Source organism: Oreochromis niloticus, linkage group LG19 (genome assembly GCF_001858045.2).
Source record: "Oreochromis niloticus isolate F11D_XX linkage group LG19, O_niloticus_UMD_NMBU, whole genome shotgun sequence".
NCBI lineage: Eukaryota > Metazoa > Chordata > Actinopteri > Cichliformes > Cichlidae > Oreochromis > Oreochromis niloticus.
In genome coordinates, this window is record NC_031983.2 from 28,491,390 (window position 1) to 28,511,112 (window position 19,723).

Below are 19,723 nucleotides of genomic sequence, written 5' to 3' on the forward strand. Positions count from 1 at the left end.
GCAGATGATGCACATAATGAGAGGACAGAGGCTGAGTACAAGCCCGCAGCGTCTTCTGTCTTTGCAGCTTGCAGCCTTTACTCATTTCCTTTCTGCAAAATGCATTTTGTTTTCTTGCTGATAAGAGAAGCTCGGATGCTTTCTGATTTAATCCAGCAGATTCATCCAGGTGTTGGAATTTGGGAAATTGCTGAGGTGTAAAGACTTATTCTAGGAAGAGTACTTTGCAGAAACGAACTCTCACATCATCTCCAGCCAGTTTTTGTAATGGAACAAGCCTCCATGCAGGGGGAACATGAGGATGCTAGAGATGACTGTAGCTGCCATTCATCCATGCTGGCCGGAGGCCCAGAGAGAAGGGTGCAAGGATGAAAAGTGCTGGCTTGGCTGCGTGGCTTTTTTTCTGTGTGTGTAAGGGAAAAGAAGAAGTGTCTGGCTGGGTGCTGTAAATCTATTTCTTCTGGGAGGACTAAAAAAAAGGACCTTGTGGTGGGCTCAAATCAGCCACAGGGCACATCATCATGCTGAGTGCTGAGTACACGTGCAAAACTGTCCTAATTACTGCATTTTTAAACATTTTAAAGTACCATTTAACAGACCTGTGACTCTTATCTAAACTAAATCTAAAGCTTACCAAAGTCTCTCTGTAGCTATTAAGGGTACTGCCTTTGGACAGACATTTAGGCAAATATTTTGAAAATGCTCCTTAAATGAATCAGAAGGGAGCTGTTGATTGGCTCCTTGGGGGCAGGTGTGGAACAAACCAACCTTTTTTCTCATTATGAGTTTTGTCAATACATTTAAATTCAGGATTATCTGAGTACCGTGTCTCTTTGTCTTTCCTTACCTTGGGCCTCAGGCACACAGGCCCAGAGACTGGTTGGTGGCAAATTTGTGTGGCTATGTGAAATCGGTAATATCGGTCACAGAGAGGGTGTTGCATCAAAAGCCTCAGTCTGACTGCTTTGGTCACTAGCAGATTGCCGCAGTCACTCATAGTTTTCATGAAAAATGGCGACTTGTCTGCAGACACCTGCATTTACTCTCCGAGCGATAGAGGAACTTGAAAAAGTTTGCAAACTAACATTAGGCTTCAAAGTAAAAGTTGTCTTACCACTGCAATCATTAAAATGTGCAGCTTTTACTTTGAAGGCCAACACGCTCTGTTTCTGTTTTGCAGGAGTTTGTGAGTATTTGCAGACGAGTTTATGCCTACTGTGCAAACTACTGATAATCACAGCTGGTGACCTCCAGCAACCACTCGGCAACCAGCCAATGAATACACGGGTTTTCCTAAGGTATTTAGACCCACTTAAATGGGGTTTTATTGGTTCATGTCACAGCGAATGACAGCTGCCTGCAGCATTCACTCGCCAACCGGTTTGGGAATATAAATGTTTTTCCCTTGTAATCGATGGTTACCATTTGGATGCCAACTGGTCTCTAAGGCTGTGCGACTGAGGCCGTACCAAACCTTGTAACATGTTCTACTAAAGGAAAGAAATCCTCATGATGTGACTGTGTAAACACAGACACACACAGGCTCAAGCTGAAAACAAAATCAGCCATCGTGTTGGTGAGGAGTGTGTCATGTGCCATACCCACATCCGGTGCTCAGCGATCAGTGGTTGAACTCTGCCCTTCACCACACACTGTGGTGTTAGGAAGTCTGTCCACAGGCACACAGATATAACTGCCTTTGTGAGTATCTCTAAAACCACATTTTGCCACAATGACAAACACACACACACACACACACACGCTGCTGGTATGGTGAAAACAATAGCGGCAGCATTGTCGCTGCTGGTAACGACTCTTCACAGTGTGATGCACCTCAGTAATGCGCCTGGGCTGAAACCTATTTTCAAATTGTTGCTTTTTTCAAACGTCCCTTGTGCTCTTCATCTTATCTACCACTTCCTTTTCCTCACGCTGTTCTGTTTTTCCTTCCCTGCGTGATTCAGATGTTTGCTGCCACTCGGCTCTCCCTTTTCTCTATGTGAAACACTTTTGTTGCGTCTCCACGTATGCACTCAAAATTCAGCCATGATGCACAGCCGGGCTTCCGCACGTCTGAGTCTCCGTCTTTGTCTCTCTAAATTTTCTTTTGCTTTCATGTCATTTTAACTTCTTTTCTCATGGGGGAGCTCTAATCTCTTATTCCAAGCAACGTCAGAATACAGTGCCTATATTTGTACCGCACGGCCTGGCACATTGGCACTCACGTATACCGCATTTGACCCTTGAAGGAAAATCTTAATTGCAGGAGAGTGATCTTTTGACCATCTGTCTTTGTTTTCTGACAGTACCAGCAGCGTGTGGCGGGTAGCGCTGCCCCGTTATCGCGCTCAGCTAAAATATGAAATTGAAGGATTATAGTAAGTCCTCGTAGAGTGGCTGTCCTCTCCTCTTCTGTTTAGTGGATTTCAGCATTCCTCTGACCTTTGTCTAAGCCAAAGGGAAATTTGTCTTTTTGCAAATTGTTCATACTGTGAATTTCATGCAGACTAACATTTTCTACCTATATTTCTACACCACCTCGTGTTGTGTTTACTGTACGGTCCTCCCTAAAGACTGCAGCGCAAACCTTTGCCCTCCATTTTCAAGACCTGCCGAAAGCCACAACCTTCACTTAAAATCAGAGTCAGCCAGATCTCTGGCAAAAATGGTCCGTTAGTGTTGTAATATCGTCAGAGTCATGCTGCTCGGTTTGCCTGTTGCCATTTGGGCGCTGAGATGAACAGGCGGATCGGCATGAAAGCACAGGAGGGGGGAGAGACGGAGCATTTGCAAAGAAAGAGGAGAACGGGGAAAGACAGACTGTGTGGAGGAAGGCAGGTCTCCCGAGCACAGCCCTCTGTGCTGGACGGTAGCTGGGAGAACAGGCGGATACAAGAGTAAGCAGCAGTGAAGGGATGCACTCGATAGGGTACATGTATGAACACAGATTTTCACACAGCCTGATATAGTATCTGAGATACAGCTAGAAATTCTGGCTCTAACCGAGATCCGCTGATAACAGAAGCATCGGTGCAGTTTTAGGCTTTCAGCTCCTTTCAGCTCGCTGGAACAATTCATGGAACTGCAGTTTAAATAAATGTTCACCTGTAAAGAAAATGTTGGGCTATTGGCTGTGATAAAAAGGCCAGTGGGAAAGTAAAATGTTAGAAACCTAGTAGTTTATTTTTGTGAGTGGATTTTCTTACAGTGTAGAATCACATACACGCCGGGCCTCCTGCAGCTGTAACGTGTTTCCTGCTGCACTCAGGAGTAATAAAGTAAAGTTACCATGAAGTAATGTAAATGTCATTGGGGAATTTTTGTTGTTAAGGTCACTAAATCATGACATGGACATTCAAATGGGAAAAATATATTGGTTGTTTTATTTCTGTCTGTAAAGTAAAGAATTTATTCTAATTTTAACACTCAACGCTAAAAATGAAACAAAGGTATAACACGTATATTTTAGGAACTATTGTAGCCTACGGTGCATTTTTATATGGCCTTTTAAGAAGCACATGTCAAACTTTCCACCTTCGATTTATGCTCCTCTTTCTATACTCTAATCATCATGTCAGTCTTACAAAGTGAAATTCTTCTGCAGTCCCAAAGTGTCTCGGAAAGTGAAATGAAGAATGTTTTTCCTGAATCCCGTTTCTGTTACTGAATATTTAAGAGAAAAACTCAGAAAGGACAGATGATGTGACACTTAGTGGCCATTATTCCTTTTCAAAGGTCAATCCCTGACAGCATCCAGCTGTAGCATGTTCTGCCTGTGAGGATGCAGATGTGGCCAGATGTTTGGACTGTGGATAATGTGGATGAACCTCATGCCATTGATATTACCAACTGTTCCTGCTTCTGACCGCCATGTCGCCAGCACTACAGTATCTGCAGAGCTAATGTGTCACTGCTGTAACTATAACAAACAAAGCACAGCCATGGCTACAGTGACAGAAACAGCGATGTCATCCCAGGGCTGTAGTCATAATGAGATCTGCAGTCTGTGCTCGCAGCGGTCAGTGAGAGAGCTCCTCCAGCTGTTTTCTAAATGCAACGGGACAGGCTAGTGCCTGACAGCCACAGCTACAGTAAGGCTGCACTGACTCACTGTAGTCACAACCAGTGGCAGCCTACTACATAATGCATGATACCGTATCAGAATACAGCTCAGCCTTCGCTGTTGGTCGGGGGAAATGCAAAAGTTATTACAAGGGAACTCAAAAATAGTCACAGAAAGTGAGTGCAGAGTCCAGAATCTCCACTCAGCTGTGAAGTATTTGTATCATTTCAGCCCCTTATGTCAGTTTATTATGACCACTGCACATTTTAAGGTTGCTAACCAAAACCAAGTAGTATCATTCAAAACTAACAGTAGAAAAAAAACAATAAAAGAAACTTGTGTCTATTTCTTGGTACTTTTGAGTCAGTATATGTAGATATACGCAGGTGACAGTAAGTTAAACCTTTCTGCAGTGAGTGGCTGTGTTACTGCATGCTCAACCTCTGGGTGATCAGTTGGTTGCCTCAGGTACTTGCAATTGATCTACTTGCAAAAACATTCTATGCAATCACCAGGGAACTACAGGGAACTACTACAGCTTTTTCCCAACTGCCATCCTAAATTTCCTCTATTGCGGCGGAGGCGTGGAGCACAGGAGGTCACTGAACGGTTTGATGGGTGTGAAAAGAACGCGCTACGCCAAGGCCATCCAGAGTCATCAGGTTTAAAGCAGCTGAACACCTGAGGGAGGTCTTGGACAAGCATGTTAGACAGTTCTCACCGCAGCCATCAGCGAGGGAGTATTCTTTGGAACAATGGTGTGGCATCTCTCCAGTAAATTTCCGAGACACTGAAGCTGTTCTGGCAGCATATGGTGGCCCAACATCTTCCTGTCTGTAAATCTGTTATCAGCAAAAGTGTCAAGTTAAATCTGCTCAGCTGATACAAATCAGGCCCTGATGTGGATCTGAGCAAACCGGGAAGAGCGAACCTATAGGAATGTGTATATTTACACTATAATAAAAGGTTTGCTTGAATGTTGAACGCAACATTGAGGACACAGACGGTGTCGATTCTTTCTCCTTATTCACCCGCTGCATTATTGATAAAGCCTGGAGTGAATTCACAGGGCTTTCCCCATTGAGAAGGCTGACCTTTCTCACAGCTGAGTCTCACACTGGTAATGCACTGATATCTGCTAGTAGCATGGAGGGCAATTTCATGCTGCCCGCCTTCTGAACCACAGCCCAGACACAAAGCACTGCTTCTCTTTTTAGCATCAGTAATGTTATATTTTCTTATTTTTATTTGATTTGATTCGTCTCGCCCTCCGCAGTATATCTGTACCATTTGTAATGACAGTTTCACTTCCAGACAGATTTATTCTCTGTTTATGTGACGTAGGGATGGATATTAAGGGGAACGCACACTATCTTTAGTTTATTTCAGATAGGAGCCGTCACAGACTTTGTGTCAGTTTGCTGTTAAATAATGAATGAACAGTGGTTTAGTCATACTGGGTTTCTGATCTTCTTTTCTCCAGAGATCCCAGGCTATAGAAACAAATAAAAGTAATGGTTGCCTGCAGCTGAGAGAGAGACCATGCATTTTTAAATGTGTCTGCAAAAATCTGGATTTTAGCACTTTTTAAAACATTTATTGGAAGACAGTGCAGTTTAGATTAGTACAAGTTGGTTAATTTTAATGCACTGGTGTTTGTTAGCCTTGGGCATTGCATTGTATGACTTCCAATCAGTGATTGACACATGCACGTTACATAACCCTAGCTTATCACCCACCCAATTATTTTTTTCATTTTCATTTTTACTTTTTCAATACAGCGCTGAGAGTCATCTTCTGTCCCACTTCTAATGAGAATCTGGAGCTTTGAGAGGAGAATTTTCTTACGTAAAACCTGCCTAAATGTCTCATATTAAAAAAAATGCAAGCTTGGAAATCCATCACAAACACTCCGTCTTGGAGGGTCTGGGATGTTTGCTGCTGGAAATTAAATGTCAATTCCAACCAGCGAGGCCATTTGTAAGCGTGTGGGTGCAGCAGGGACATCCCTGTTCATACGCTGCACATCAGCACACCAACACATTTACCCTCATATCACTTTCAAAGTATTTATGTCCTGTCATGCTTGCTTTTCTGCAAAATCACCTTTTATATGTCATTCTCACAAACAAAGAAACAACCACAGTGAGTGAAGCTTTTATGATTTTCCTGTCTGATGGCACTGTGGAAATGTCCTGGCAATTATGCTGAACACAAGAGGTCTACTACTTCATCACTGTCATGGCTTTAATTAACATTTGAGACTGCTTAGCTGATATGTGATATTGCTGTGATACACACCAATCAGTCTGATCATTTAAACTCTTCAGAAATGTTTAGCTCGGTGATATTTGTCTGAATAACATCCCCACGAACGCCACGACTCGCAGCACAATACAGTCAGAAGCATCAAACTTGCTCTGTTGCCTTCATCTCATTGTGCATCCTGCTGCCAACTCTTCCCCTGGTAAATGATGCGAATGAAATGCGATTCATCAGAGCAGGCTATCTATGCAGTCAGCATGGGCGCTCTGACCGGTTTGCAGCTTTGCAGCTCGATTCAGAACAAGCTGCACTTTATGTTCTGACATCTCTCCGTCGTGGCAAACACTGAAGTTTGCAGTGATTTGTGCTGAACATTAGTTCTGCACAGAGTGTCACTGAGCCTAAGCTACCCATGACCCTGTTTTCCGGTCACTGGTCGTCCTTCCAAAAGGTCTGTGTACCCCAGAAAGAATAAAAAACCCTGACATTGTGCTAAAAATAAGTTTGGATGCTGATTTATAGCAATGTGAAAAATAAAGTGTTCACAGGACCTCTATAAAAGCAGAAGTTTTATCAGTTTGTTGGCATTAAGGTTTGTGTAACACAATGCTACAATGTAGCATATTAAAGTTAAAGTTCATGACGGTACAGTTAGAAAAAGACTGAACAAATGTGGACTGTTTGGAAAAGCTGCCAGGAGAAAGCCTCCTTTTTCTCAAAAGAACATGGCTGCACAGCTGAGGTTTGCAAAGCTGCATCTGAACAAACCACAAGACTACGGGAGAGTAATATCTAATGCACAGCAGCAACCAAAGACCTCAGACCAGCTGTCAGCACGGCGGTGGAGGGATGATGATGTGGGAACCTCAGAGTCACTGAGTCCACCATGAACTTCTCTGCATACCAAAGTGTTCTGGAGTCGAATGTGAGGCCAAACCTGGCCAAGACCAAGTCATCCAACAGCACAATGATCCAAGCACAGCAGCGAATCTCCAACAGAACGGCTGAAAAAGAAAAGACGCAGATGTCAAGTCCACTGAAATACCAACATTAACAGAGCTGTGAATAAACAAATGCCTAAAACCCCTCAATAAACTGAAGTGATGTTATAAAAATGTCCATTTATTTAAATTTTAGCTTTTATTTCCTCATTTTAACAAAGGAAATCAGATATTTTGAATAATACGTTTATTTTTTGAATAATCAGTCTGCATATACCTTTAAGCTGCTAAGTACTACTTGAGTTATCAGCTGTGTTCGCTTCAGTAAAGTGAACAGCATCTCCATTTCGATTTGTACAGTCTGAGCTCTTGCAGTCAGAGAGATCAGATAACCCGCTGTTCCACGTTAGTCAGTGTGATCCTTGTGTCAGTTTGGGGGCTGTGTTGCTGGTAATATCCAATAAGCAGGCAAATATACACAAGATTTACCATGTTGATAGGAGGAGGGCAGTTTTTACACATTACAGCACAGGATTATGTGCTTAGCCGAGAGAATCCGAGGGATATTCCAGGTTTTTCCATCACTGCCTGGAATATTGCTGGCAACAGTGGCTTCAGCTGATAATAGAGATCTTTGTTTCTTTAAACCTGCCGCTTTCTGCTCGGTGATATTTCACACATGGTGAGATGAATAGGTTTCATGACTAGCACGGGGGACCGGTGTTATAATGTCGTTTTCCCACTTAGTAGAATTAATTTCCCTTGTCACAAGCTGAAAGAAAGCTTAATTCCATAAACAACAAACACACAGATACACATCGTGTCCAGCTCATGGGAGAACACGTGTGCGCACTCTGTAGCTGTCGAGCCAGCTGGTGTGTTTTTTGTCTTTCAAATCACGTCAGGGAAAAACGACCACATATGTGCGCAGTTCTGCCGCAGTGGGTCAAGCTAATTTAGCGGGTGCGCACTTTGTTTTAATTTACCTCAGTAAACATCAGCAGATGACCCCTAATCTGTCTTTCTTCTGCAGTACCAGATGCAGGGTTATACATGTGGAGACAGAATTTTCTGCAAGAGGGCCTGTGAAATGACTATGAGTCACATGCTAATTACAAGAAGTTAATTTGTGCTTTGAGGGAGGTGAGAACAAATCCCAGTATACACACAGATCTCCAAAACATCCAGAATCATCCAGTCGCATGGGAGAAACTCAGTGCACACAGACCTGGCCAATCTTTGAACAATTCAATTTTATTTTATTTATACAGCATCAAATCACAACAACAGTCACCTCAAGGCGCTTTCTATTGTAAGGTAGACCCTACAATAATACATACAGAGAAACACCCAACAATCATATGACCCTCTATGAGCAAGCACTTTGGTGACAGTGGGAAGGAAAAACTCCCTTTTAACAGGAAGAAACCTCCAGCAGAACCAGGCTCAGGGAGGGGCGGGGCCATCTGCTGTGATTGGTTGGGATGAGAGAAGGAAGACAGGATAAAGACATGCCTTGGAAGAACACACAACACATCAAACCTTGAGGCAGATGGGCTCCCACACCAGGTGCCACTCCTGTTAGCTGACAACATTAAACTGAGGCTACAATACACACAGGCTCCCCAGAATTGAACAGTAGAAGACTGGAATTCACCGGAAGCATCCAGAATTTGGTATAACTAACATAGGCCTGATTTTCTAGACCAGCCATTCCCAACATCAGGCGTGCCCAATCTTAAATCTTCCCTCTAATCCAGAGACAGGAGGTGATGTGTTTCCTTCAAAGTTTTATTTAAAAATCAGCACAGGCTAGATTGCTGATGTTCGTCAGTTATATGCAAAGGGTCTAGGCCAATGTGTGGCCGACTTAGGCTACGTCCACACCTACAGGGTATTTTTGAAAACGCAGACTTTTCTATGAGTTTGCACCTTTCGTCCACACGTAAACGGCGTTTTCAATCACTGAAAACTGAGATTTTTAAAAACTCCTGCCGGGGTGGAGATTTTCGAAAACTGTTTTTTGCGTTTACGTGTGGGCGAGGAAAACTAAGATTTACTCACGCAACGTCAAAGGTGTGCGCCCTGTTATTGTTTACATGAGATTAATTTCTACAATGGTGGATATACACAAAATACTGTTGCTGTTAATCTGAATATCTGCAGTTTTACACGCTTACATGTACACACGCAGTTACTGTCCCTCCATTTACAAAGACAGAGGCGTCAGAGTGAACTTCTACATTCAACACAGACGCTCCCACAGCCTAAATCCCAACACTGACGTTGTGGTTGGTTTTGAATAAATTTAATTTAAAAAAAAATATAATTTATGCATGCTGTGTGCATTTTGTTCATTCCTAAGTTGTGCAGCCAAAATACTGTTGTTGTTTATTAACATTTGAAATGATGAAGGCACGTGAAAAATAACACAAAATAAGCTGCCTTTCCAGAAAAACAGAAAAACCTTTCAGAAGTACTGAAGGTTTGCATAAAACTCTGTTTACTCTTTCCCTCCCAGACTTCTAGACTTCTGATTGGCCGACATTTCTACACAGGTAGGATTTTGCATGGTCTGGACAACGTTTGACTGTGTTTTTGGCGTTTACATGTGGACGGAGATATTTTTCAAAACTGGACGTGTACGTGTGGACGTAGCCTTACTATTGGGACTACAGTACAGAGCAGTAACGTCAGGCGAGAGTAATGAATAATATCACAAACTAATCATCTCCAGTTACCAGTTTTAATTCACTTTTTATGTAAATAAATTCACATAAATAACTGTAAATGTACCTTCACAGCTGACCAGGGGGCCCCGCCCACAATTTGGGAGTCACTGTTCTATTTCAATAACTTTATTGATAATTAGCAGTCAGGTGCACAAATGTAGAACGTCCCCAAACTAAACAGACATACGTCAACAAACGTGTGTGGATGCAGTCATAAGGTGGCTGTAAAATGTACAGATACAAACTTTATAGTATGTGAAGATGATGTGATGGAAGCTCACATGTCCAGTGTAAGGTTGACTGTGTGCTAAGTCCTGCTTGTTTACTGTTTATGAGCGGTTTATGAAAGTTCTTTCATTGGTCCAATGATTTTGCTCCATGATGTGGATCCTACGTCACTTCTCATGAGAATCTTTTTGGGAAATCTCATTTAGGTTGCATTGGTGAATATCTCAGTCTTCTATATTTACATCTGTGTAAACTTTCACAAACTACATTTGCTAAAAACTCGGATGATTCATGTGAACTGAGCTTTTTCAGCATATATGAAATACCACTGGCCTTTGGTAAGAGTGAGTAAACTCACTGATGTCTGCAGTTAGCCCAGCAAAGACCCATTCCTTACATTTGCTCTTGAATTAAAAAAGGAAATAAATTAAACGCCATTTGAACATTTTCTCTTACTGTGATCGGGGGAACTGTTTGCCACCATTTAAGACGACATTTGCCTGCCACACTTAATTAGGGTTGCTAAGCTAAAACTGGACAATCACCCTTTGGGGGAGTATTTCTCAATTTTGTGACTTATTTGATTAACATTAGTGCCAATCACGTTTCCAAATCACAGAGTTCATTTTATCTGTTATAATAGAGTCGAGACCAGTGTGGGAATTATTCAAACCTGTAATAGCCGGTCCCCATGTGCATAATTCCCTGATTTGCTTTTTATTGAGTTCACTAGTCCTCTTCTCTCTGACTGAGGTTATTCACACTGCTTACAATCTATATGCCGTAGTGTTGTGCAGACTCGCAGCCTGTGAGCATTTAATTTCAGTGCAAGCACTCTTCTTCTTCTTCTTCTTCTTCTTTCTATTCATTCCAGCAGTGGTTACTGGATGGGTACCACCCACCCTGGCAGTGTAGTAATCACCGCTGCTCAATCTCTAATGCATCTCATTTCCCGATGCTGTGTACATTTTTTCTTTTTGTCCCCATTTTCTGGAAAAAAACAACATCCTGAGAGAATTTTTGTCATGACTCAGGGTGTCCTTTCCCAAGGCTTGTGTCACATTATTGAGGAGGAATTGCTAACACTGTGTCATTGAGAATGCATATTTTGAGCTTCCGAACTCACAGATGACAAAGTGGCCATCTGAGCATTAGGAAGAGCCATAAATGCAGCAGGTAGGCTTGTATGTGTGCAGCTGGGCCTGGTTCACCATGCTGTCATGGCTGTTGTGTCACGGCGTATTACAACATATTTACGTAAACTTTATTTACTATTGTGACCTTGTGCATGCAATTTTGTTGTGCTTCTTTTGTAAATTTACCAGATTTGAGTTCATTTTGTTTTAAAACACATTGTGCAACGCTGGCGGTATGATAAGAATTATCATTCTTATTAGGAATAATAAGATTGAGCCTAGTAATTTTACAAAGGAAAATTGTGACCTTGCTTTGCTTGGATAGTTTTCAAGCTTTTATTAGAGGGTCAACAATGCAGAGACAAAGAATTGCATTCGACTGCTGCACATGTCAGCTGCTGTGATGGTTACAGGAGAGTTTATGCCCCAAGTCAGGCGTGAACTAGGGATGTGGGGGTCATGGTCTAAACGCCTACACTGTTTCAGTTCAGTTTATACACTTCCAATTCACACCAAGCTATTATAGAAGCATGTTTGACAAAGTCCTGATTCACACTTGCTATTAACAGTCGAAGAAAACGTAACATGAGGTTTACAGAAAGCTTTTGCCCGCTAAAAGCTAGAATTGGCAAAAACAGGTAATACAGCTGTTCGTAATTGAAATACAAGGACTTGCAGGTATAGATCATTTCATGTCATCTTTTACACACACAAGCTTTCACGATGTGGTAAAATGGTTATCAGATGAAACGTTTTCCTGACTGTGCTGACTGTTCATCACATTTTTGATGATGCCTTTGAGGAGAAGCCAGCACCAACCCTGATTTACACCTTTGATGTCCGCTGGTCATAAACATCCGCCCTCCAGCACAGTGTTTTAAAGAACTAATGATTTAGATGAACCAGAGACAAACTGCTGAAGGTCTCCTTTCTATTGGGCCACAGCCACAGAGTGCCCTGCTGACTCAGGACTCTAAATAGGCAAACATCATTTACAAAGACTGCATGAAAGCAGGCCTTGGGATAGCGGGTCGGTGTGAGATGGACATTGTGCTCCAGTGTTGTTTATAACAGTTCTCTCAGAGGCGGTATGTGGAGATGTTTCTGAAAGCTTACAAGAGAAAGGTGTATTATTCAGTGGTGACAAATCCATTTGCTTTTAAATCCACAGCAAAGCTAATATCTGAATTCTGAACTCATGAATTGAGTCTTAGCCTTAGCTTCAAACACATCTGCACACAACCACTGGAGTCTGGTTAACTTTAAAATGTAGATAAACATCATAGCATCCATCCTCTTCCGCTTATCCTTTTCAGGGTCGTGGGTGGGGATGTACACCCTGGACAGATCGCCAGTGTGTCGCAGGGCTAACACACAGACACAGACAATGATTCACACTCACATTCACACCTTTGGGCAATTTAGAGTTTCCAGTTAACCTAACCCCACTAACTGCATGTCTTTGGACTGTGGGAGGAAGCCGGAGTACCTGGAAACGGCCTGATGGTGGAATTGAACTCAGGACCTTCTTGCTGTGAGGCAAAAGTGCTAACCACTGTGCGACCGTGCTACCCTAAAGATCATAACAGATTCCATCAGAGGAAGAAGGTGGCCTCGTCAGCTGATTCATGTCATTTTGCATCACATGGATGGCCGTGCACGATGGTAAGCAGGTAAACACCAAAACATGATGGCTCTGGGTAGTTTTAATTTGGTGGTATCACAAAGATGTGTGCGCAAATCACCCTGGGCAAAAGTTGAGTGTATGTGAAGGAAATGTAGGAACATAGCAACGATTATGATGATGTCAGCAGGACAAAGTAGAAGGAACATTTTGAATCCATGAAAGCAGTCCAAGGAACTCCTAAGTGGTTGATCAAACTAAGCTCTGAACAGCAAGATATCTGGAGAGGAAACGAAAGCATTGCCCATGTTGGTGAAATTACAGCGACAAGTTAACACTGGTCAGTGTTTGGCTGACATCTTTGACAATGAGTGGTGCTTTACAATAGCTCTAGATCAGGGGTCCCCAATCCCAGTCCACAAGGGCCGGTGTCCCTGCAGGTTTTAGATGTGTCCTTGATCCATCACAGCTGATTTAAATGGATAAATTACTTTCTCAACATTTGTTGAAGTTCTCCAGAGGCCTGGTAATGAACTAATCATGTGATTCAGGTGTGTTGACCCAGGGTGAGATCTAAAACCTGCAGGGACACCGGCCCTTGTGGACTGGGATTGGGGACCCCTGCTCTAGATGATTAGAAAGAAGACATGCATCTTAATAATTCATTTTCTTATATTTCTGGTGGCTCTAAATTCATAAATGCTTAAAAATGACAGAATTTGAATGTTATTTTCACATGGAAAGAAGCTAGACGATGACCTATCCCACACGGTCATATGATCATTTAAAAAGTTTCCTTTGATTAATTAGTTTGTATTCTGGATTATAGACATTAAAACGTTAACACTTGTCATGTCTCAGCTCATTCTGAGGGTTTCAGGTGAATTCCCCAACTAAAAGTTCAGCTGCAACAATTTATTTTCTGCTTCTGGATGTAAAGTAGCACTGCAGTTTAAGAAATCGAGTGCGACTGTTACCGCACATGGGACAGATCCTTGGAAATGTCAGCCATTTTTGTTTTACAAAACCAAAAATGTCAACTGTCATTTATTACAACCGGGAACAGCATTACATCGTCGGTGCAATCTGAAAAATATTTAACTGCAAACTCTGCAGGCGTAGCAGCACTCTGATGGTTGTGAAGCGAACAAAGACCAAAAGTCATGAACACTGTGAAAAAACCACACAAAAGAACAGTTATAAAAAAGCTCAGACATCAGTTTCAAGCACAAGGTTTCCCCGTTACATCAGGTGTGTAAATCAATGTGTGCATGTGTGTTTTACCTCTTCATTATCCACTTGCAGTAGGAGGACTTTTGCTCACACATTCGTCTTTGTTGGGTTTGTTATTACCTTTGGGAAAATCCATCACACCACTTAATTCAGTCCAGTAATCACCTGCTTGGAGTCATTTCTTATGCATTCCTCAGCTACAGACAGAACAACTTGGCATTTTGAGCACGTTGTTTTTCTTAGAGCCTAACCAGGTGTCGTTCATCAAGCTTTGTGCTGACCCAGTCAATGCTCAGGTGGCAGGCGATAAGAATTAGGGAGCAACATGAAAAATGCACACAGGTAACACTCCTCCTTTTGGTTAACGCCTCATATAACTTGGAGTAGGTGTGGACTGATATTAATGGAGCCTTTCTAGACACCACCACCCCCTATATCTTTAAAATCTACTGTAAATGATTCAGTTGTTACATAGTTGCTTTATTCTGTGGTGTGAATCTGCGCTGTGATGCAGACATATTGGCGGGTTGTGAGGTTTGTCTGTGTGAGAAATGCTTTTAAATACTGTGGGCGATATCACCTTGAACAACTATAGCAGTGTTTAGCAGAGGGTACAGTGGTTACATAACACACACACACACACACACACATTCACGCAAGCCACAAACAAAACTAGCAGCAAATGAGATCTGAGAAAGCAGATAGCCTAGGAGAGCCATTATTCCAGCTGCAAGCAGAGCCAGATATGCCAGGAATACAGACACAGTATTAAATTATCTCTGGATTTGATTTGTCTGATAGATATTTCCTCTTGGATACATTTAATGTCATAGTAGTTTAGAAGTTTTGATGTTGTGCAGGTAACGCATGGTCTACTGTATACAATTTGCCACAGTAATGCATGTGTGTGGGCTTGGTTAATTTCAGATGTTGGATATTTACTGGAAAACAGTGGCTACTAAATTGCGTTACTCACAAATTGTTATTTCATGATGCCTAACAGGTGAACAGCTCTTAGTTGGGCTCTAAAGGCAGTGAGGCACTGAGAAAGGTGAGTCCAGGTGAAGCTGACTTACTGGAATTATTTTATTCAAAGCTAATTTACTGAGACCACCTTACAGACTGAAAACAGTTGCAGAGTGTCGGCCGTGGCTCTGGAGGAGCTCCTGCAGGTTCTGACAAAAAATGTGCAAGCCATGCTCCTCAGCTTATGTTGGAAAAGTCACACATTTTCTAGCTTTAACTGGTCTTTGGAGCCGTGCGTGGCTAAATAAAACTCATTTGACTTGAGTGCTATAACATGGCTACAACGAGTAACTAAAACTGCAGGCCCACAGCTATAGTAGTTAGCCTGTAGCATTGCCACTATACGCTGCATTTCAGTGACTCACCCTTTGATTTCATGCTTCCTCCAGCCTCAGATTAGTCTCTTCACTACTCTATTAGGCCCCACTCACGCGAGCCTAGAGACAAGTTCTCTATTCCTTTACTGGTTGGTGAGGGTTTGCTGGAACTTGCTGGCTGTTGCGAGCTGAAAAAGGTTGCACAGAGAAATATTATGGGCAGAAATCTGTGCCATCAGAAACTGAATTTGAATAAGTTAAATTTGAATTTGAATTACTCGGATTGAATCTGAATTGTAACTTGAATGAAAGCTTTTGAAAACTGAATTTGAATTAGTCTAATTTGAAATTGAATTTATGGTTTGAAACTGCATTTTATCCTTTAAAAATTCAGCTCTCGAATAATTTCACATTCACTTCTCACCATTCAGTTTCAGTTCTACAATTCAATTTCAGTTCCAAAATTCAGTTTTTTGGGACTTACATCCGGTTCCGGTTCAAGCGCAGATTAATAGAACTACAGACTGATAGCGTTACTGACGGAATCTACAGCGTCTTGAGCTGAATTAAGACTTCAGAAGTCATTCGTCATGTCGAATGACCAGCGGATAAACTCTCAGGTTGGTAATAAATGTATTACATGTATAAGAACAAGCGTCATGTTAACAATTGATAGCCGTACAGTAACCTTTATGCTTATTGTAGCTGCTAGCTAAAAACGCTAATTTAGCCTAGTTTGCCCTGGATTCAGCTTTGACAAACAAATATGATCGACTGTTTCTAGTAGAATTCCAAAGTTGTCATCTTGTACCCTGTCAGAGCCCTGTATGCTTGCAGAGACCCCTACAGTAAGGAAACATGCAAAACGCTGTCCAAACCTTTGTATTTGAGCTTTATTTATGTCTTACACAGCATCCCAACTCTTTAGCGAACTTAATAACTTTAGCTAAAGTGAATAGTTAGTCTTATTCATTAGTGCAGCGTTACTGGATCACCTCTGTTTGAAGTGATATAATATGATATACAACTATCACTGTGTTTAACTATCATAATAATTCTTAGGGTACTGAGTGCATGCTTAATTAGATTTTTTTTTTTTTTAAACATACTGCTCCATTGTTATGTTTGACAGGCTGAAGTTGTCGGGTCACCTCCTAAATCGACCATCTTTTACAGGTGTTTTGTGCCAGAAATGGAGTGTCCACTGAAGACTGAAGATACTGAATCTCTACGCCGTGCCATTGATCCCTCCTGTGTCTTCATCTAGACAAGAGACATTAACTTAACCACTCTCACATGCTCTGTACCTACATCACCTTCCCTGACAGTCGTAGCTTGGCTCATCTGAGGGTGAAATTATAAGAATGTGTTATTTTGCAAAGTGCTCTCTAGGGTTCCTAAATAAAATATGGCATTGAGGTCATTTCTTTTGAATTAATCCCTTCTTCTGAAATATAAGAACCTCTCCTGGTTTAAATGGCACTTTCTGTTCCTTACTTCCTGTTCCACTCCCAACCCCAAATAGATGCTGACAAGCTGACACAGTAACATGGAAGAGGGAAAGAAGCTGGAAAGGACTACTACAAATAAACCCAATGCCTAACAATGAAAAATGTAAAATAAGAACAATAATAATAATAATAAAGATAAAAGATGAAGTAACAAGTTTTTTGTTTTTTTGTTTATTCCAAATGATCATCCAGATGTCTGTGACATGTGATGACAAACACCATAATGGAAGGCCTTAGTCATCACATGCTTAAACTCATCATATATTTTTGCATATGCTGAACAGGCAGTCAGACATGCTGTAACTGTGGGGTAGAAAACTGCATGAACACCATACGGCAGGGGTCTCAAACTCCAGTCCTCGAGGGCACATGGAAAAGTTGCATGACACCGGCCTTCGAGGACTGGAGTTTGAGACCCCTGTCATATTCCATATGACAGGTGTGGTTGAACTTCATGAAGACTCTGAAGTTTCTCTTCTCTTCTGGCAGGACAGGAATGTCGCCTTGTCCTGTGAACCACCGTAAGGATGTACTTAGAGTAGAACTGGACTGTCACCGGCCTCAGGCTCTTCACCTTTTCAAAGACAAAGCAGTCATTTAGATAAAATATTAGATATTGTTTACCTGTAAATGCACAAAGAGAATTTAGAAATGTAATTATTGTCAAGAGTGAACAAGCACTGATAGTGTAATTTACATCTGTGGCCAAACGTTTAGAGAATGAGAAGTGTTGTTTATTTACAAAGTTTGCTGTTTCAGTGATAGTTGTATATCATATTATATCACTTCAAACAGAGGTGATCCAGTAAGTCTTATTCATTAGTGCAGCGTAACTATTCACTTTAGCTAAAGTTATTAAGTTCGCTAAAGAGTTGGGATGCTGTGTAAGACATAAATAAAGCTCAAATACAAAGGTTTGGACAGCGTTTTGCATGTTTCCTTACTGTAGGGGTCTCTGCAAGCATACAGGGCTCTGACAGGGTACAAGATGACAACTTTGGAATTCTACTAGAAACAGTCGATCATATTTGTTTGTCAAAGCTGAATCCAGGGCAAACTAGGCTAAATTAGCGTTTTTAGCTAGCAGCTACAATAAGCATAAAGGTTACTGTACGGCTATCAATTGTTAACATGACGCTTGTTCTTATACATGTAATACATTTATTACCAACCTGAGAGTTTATCCGCTGGTCATTCGACATGACGAATGACTTCTGAAGTCTTAATTCAGCTCAAGACGCTGTAGATTCCGTCAGTAACGCTATCAGTCTGTAGTTCTATTAATCTGCGCTTGAACCGGAACCGGATGTAAGTCCCAAAAAACTGAATTTTGGAACTGAAATTGAATTGTAGAACTGAAACTGAATGGTGAGAAGTGAATGTGAAATTATTCGAGAGCTGAATTTTTAAAGGATAAAATGCAGTTTCAAACCATAAATTCAATTTCAAATTAGACTAATTCAAATTCAGTTTTCAAAAGCTTTCATTCAAGTTACAATTCAGATTCAATCCGAGTAATTCAAATTCAAATTTAACTTATTCAAATTCAGTTTCTGATGGCACAGATTTCTGCCCATAAAATATAGCGTTGCACTGAAAACGCATTTGCTTTGGTTGCTAGCAGACTGGCAAGTGCTACACAAAGTGGAAACAGGGCAGCAGTCGCACCTTTTCAAACGTGTTGGTTTCAAGGCCACAGTCACAACTTTTACTTTGAAAGCGAACATCGTTTCTGGTTTGCATCGTACTTGTCAGGGTTTGCCAGGGCAACCCGTGGGGATGTAGGGAAGGAGGACCCAGGCGCGGAGCTCTGTGTATAAGCAGTGTGTTTATTTACAGTGCATGGAACCAAACAACAATAAATCCCCGTGCTTTCCCCAGACTCCCGGGTCGTGTCCTCCTTGTGCTCTCTGCTCCCGTGTGTCTGCACTCCCGGTGCTCGCTGCTCTTCTGGCTTCCCATGCTCCTCCTGCAGGAAACAATAGCAGCAGCTGTCAGGACACTTAACTATAGCAGGCATGCACTCAAAGACTAAACCTAAACTGGATGACTAACGTGGAGTCTCACGCAATGATCCCGCGTCGGTGGGAGCTCCAAGACTCTCCTAAGTAGCTCCCCCGACGAGCCCTGATCAGCAGTAGGTGTGTGGCAGGAGCTTCGGGTGTGGCCAGTCCTCTAGCAGGGCCACACCCACCAGGCCTGAAGGCACCCGTAAACCGGTGTTGGCAGAAACACACACACACACACACACACACACACACACACATCTGCAAGCATGGAGAAGAGGGGTAGCAACACCAAAAGTACATATAATGTAACATAAATCCATAACTGCTCAGGGATCCTGGGTTGCTCAGACTCAGGATCCCTGACAGTACTTTTGAACGTTTCCATACTCCCCGGTGGTTAGTTAGCGAGTCTTTGGAGTTTCATGCAAGCTGTGGGCGACCATCACAATCTGCTAGGCACCAAAGCAATCACAAGGAGGTTTACGGTCCATCACCAGCTTTGTGGCCAACTTTACCCAGCAACAGTCTGCAACCACTCGGCAAACAGCAGGGACCAATCGGTCTCTGTGACTGAGGCCTTAATACTGAATTTGTCATTACTTTTTTGGTAGAAAATTAAAGAAAAACTAACGACCTTT

The 19,723-nt window shown here is 42.0% G+C and overlaps 1 protein-coding gene across 6 annotated transcripts in view; it reads left to right on the forward strand.

Moving 5' to 3' along the window:
- The window catches only part of dlgap2a (discs, large (Drosophila) homolog-associated protein 2a), a 190,193-nt gene that overhangs the window by 35,542 nt on the left and 134,928 nt on the right, over positions 1 to 19,723 (forward strand). The window contains exon 1 of one of the 6 annotated variants that reach the window (XM_013271948.3): positions 14,483 to 14,564. The exons of the other annotated variants lie outside the window; for them this stretch is intronic. Within the exon in view, the coding sequence (XP_013127402.1) occupies positions 14,555 to 14,564 (10 nt within the window). The 5' untranslated portion in view covers positions 14,483 to 14,554. Of the gene's footprint in view, positions 1 to 14,482; positions 14,565 to 19,723 lie in introns of those variants that run through there. 6 annotated transcript variants of the gene reach the window in all.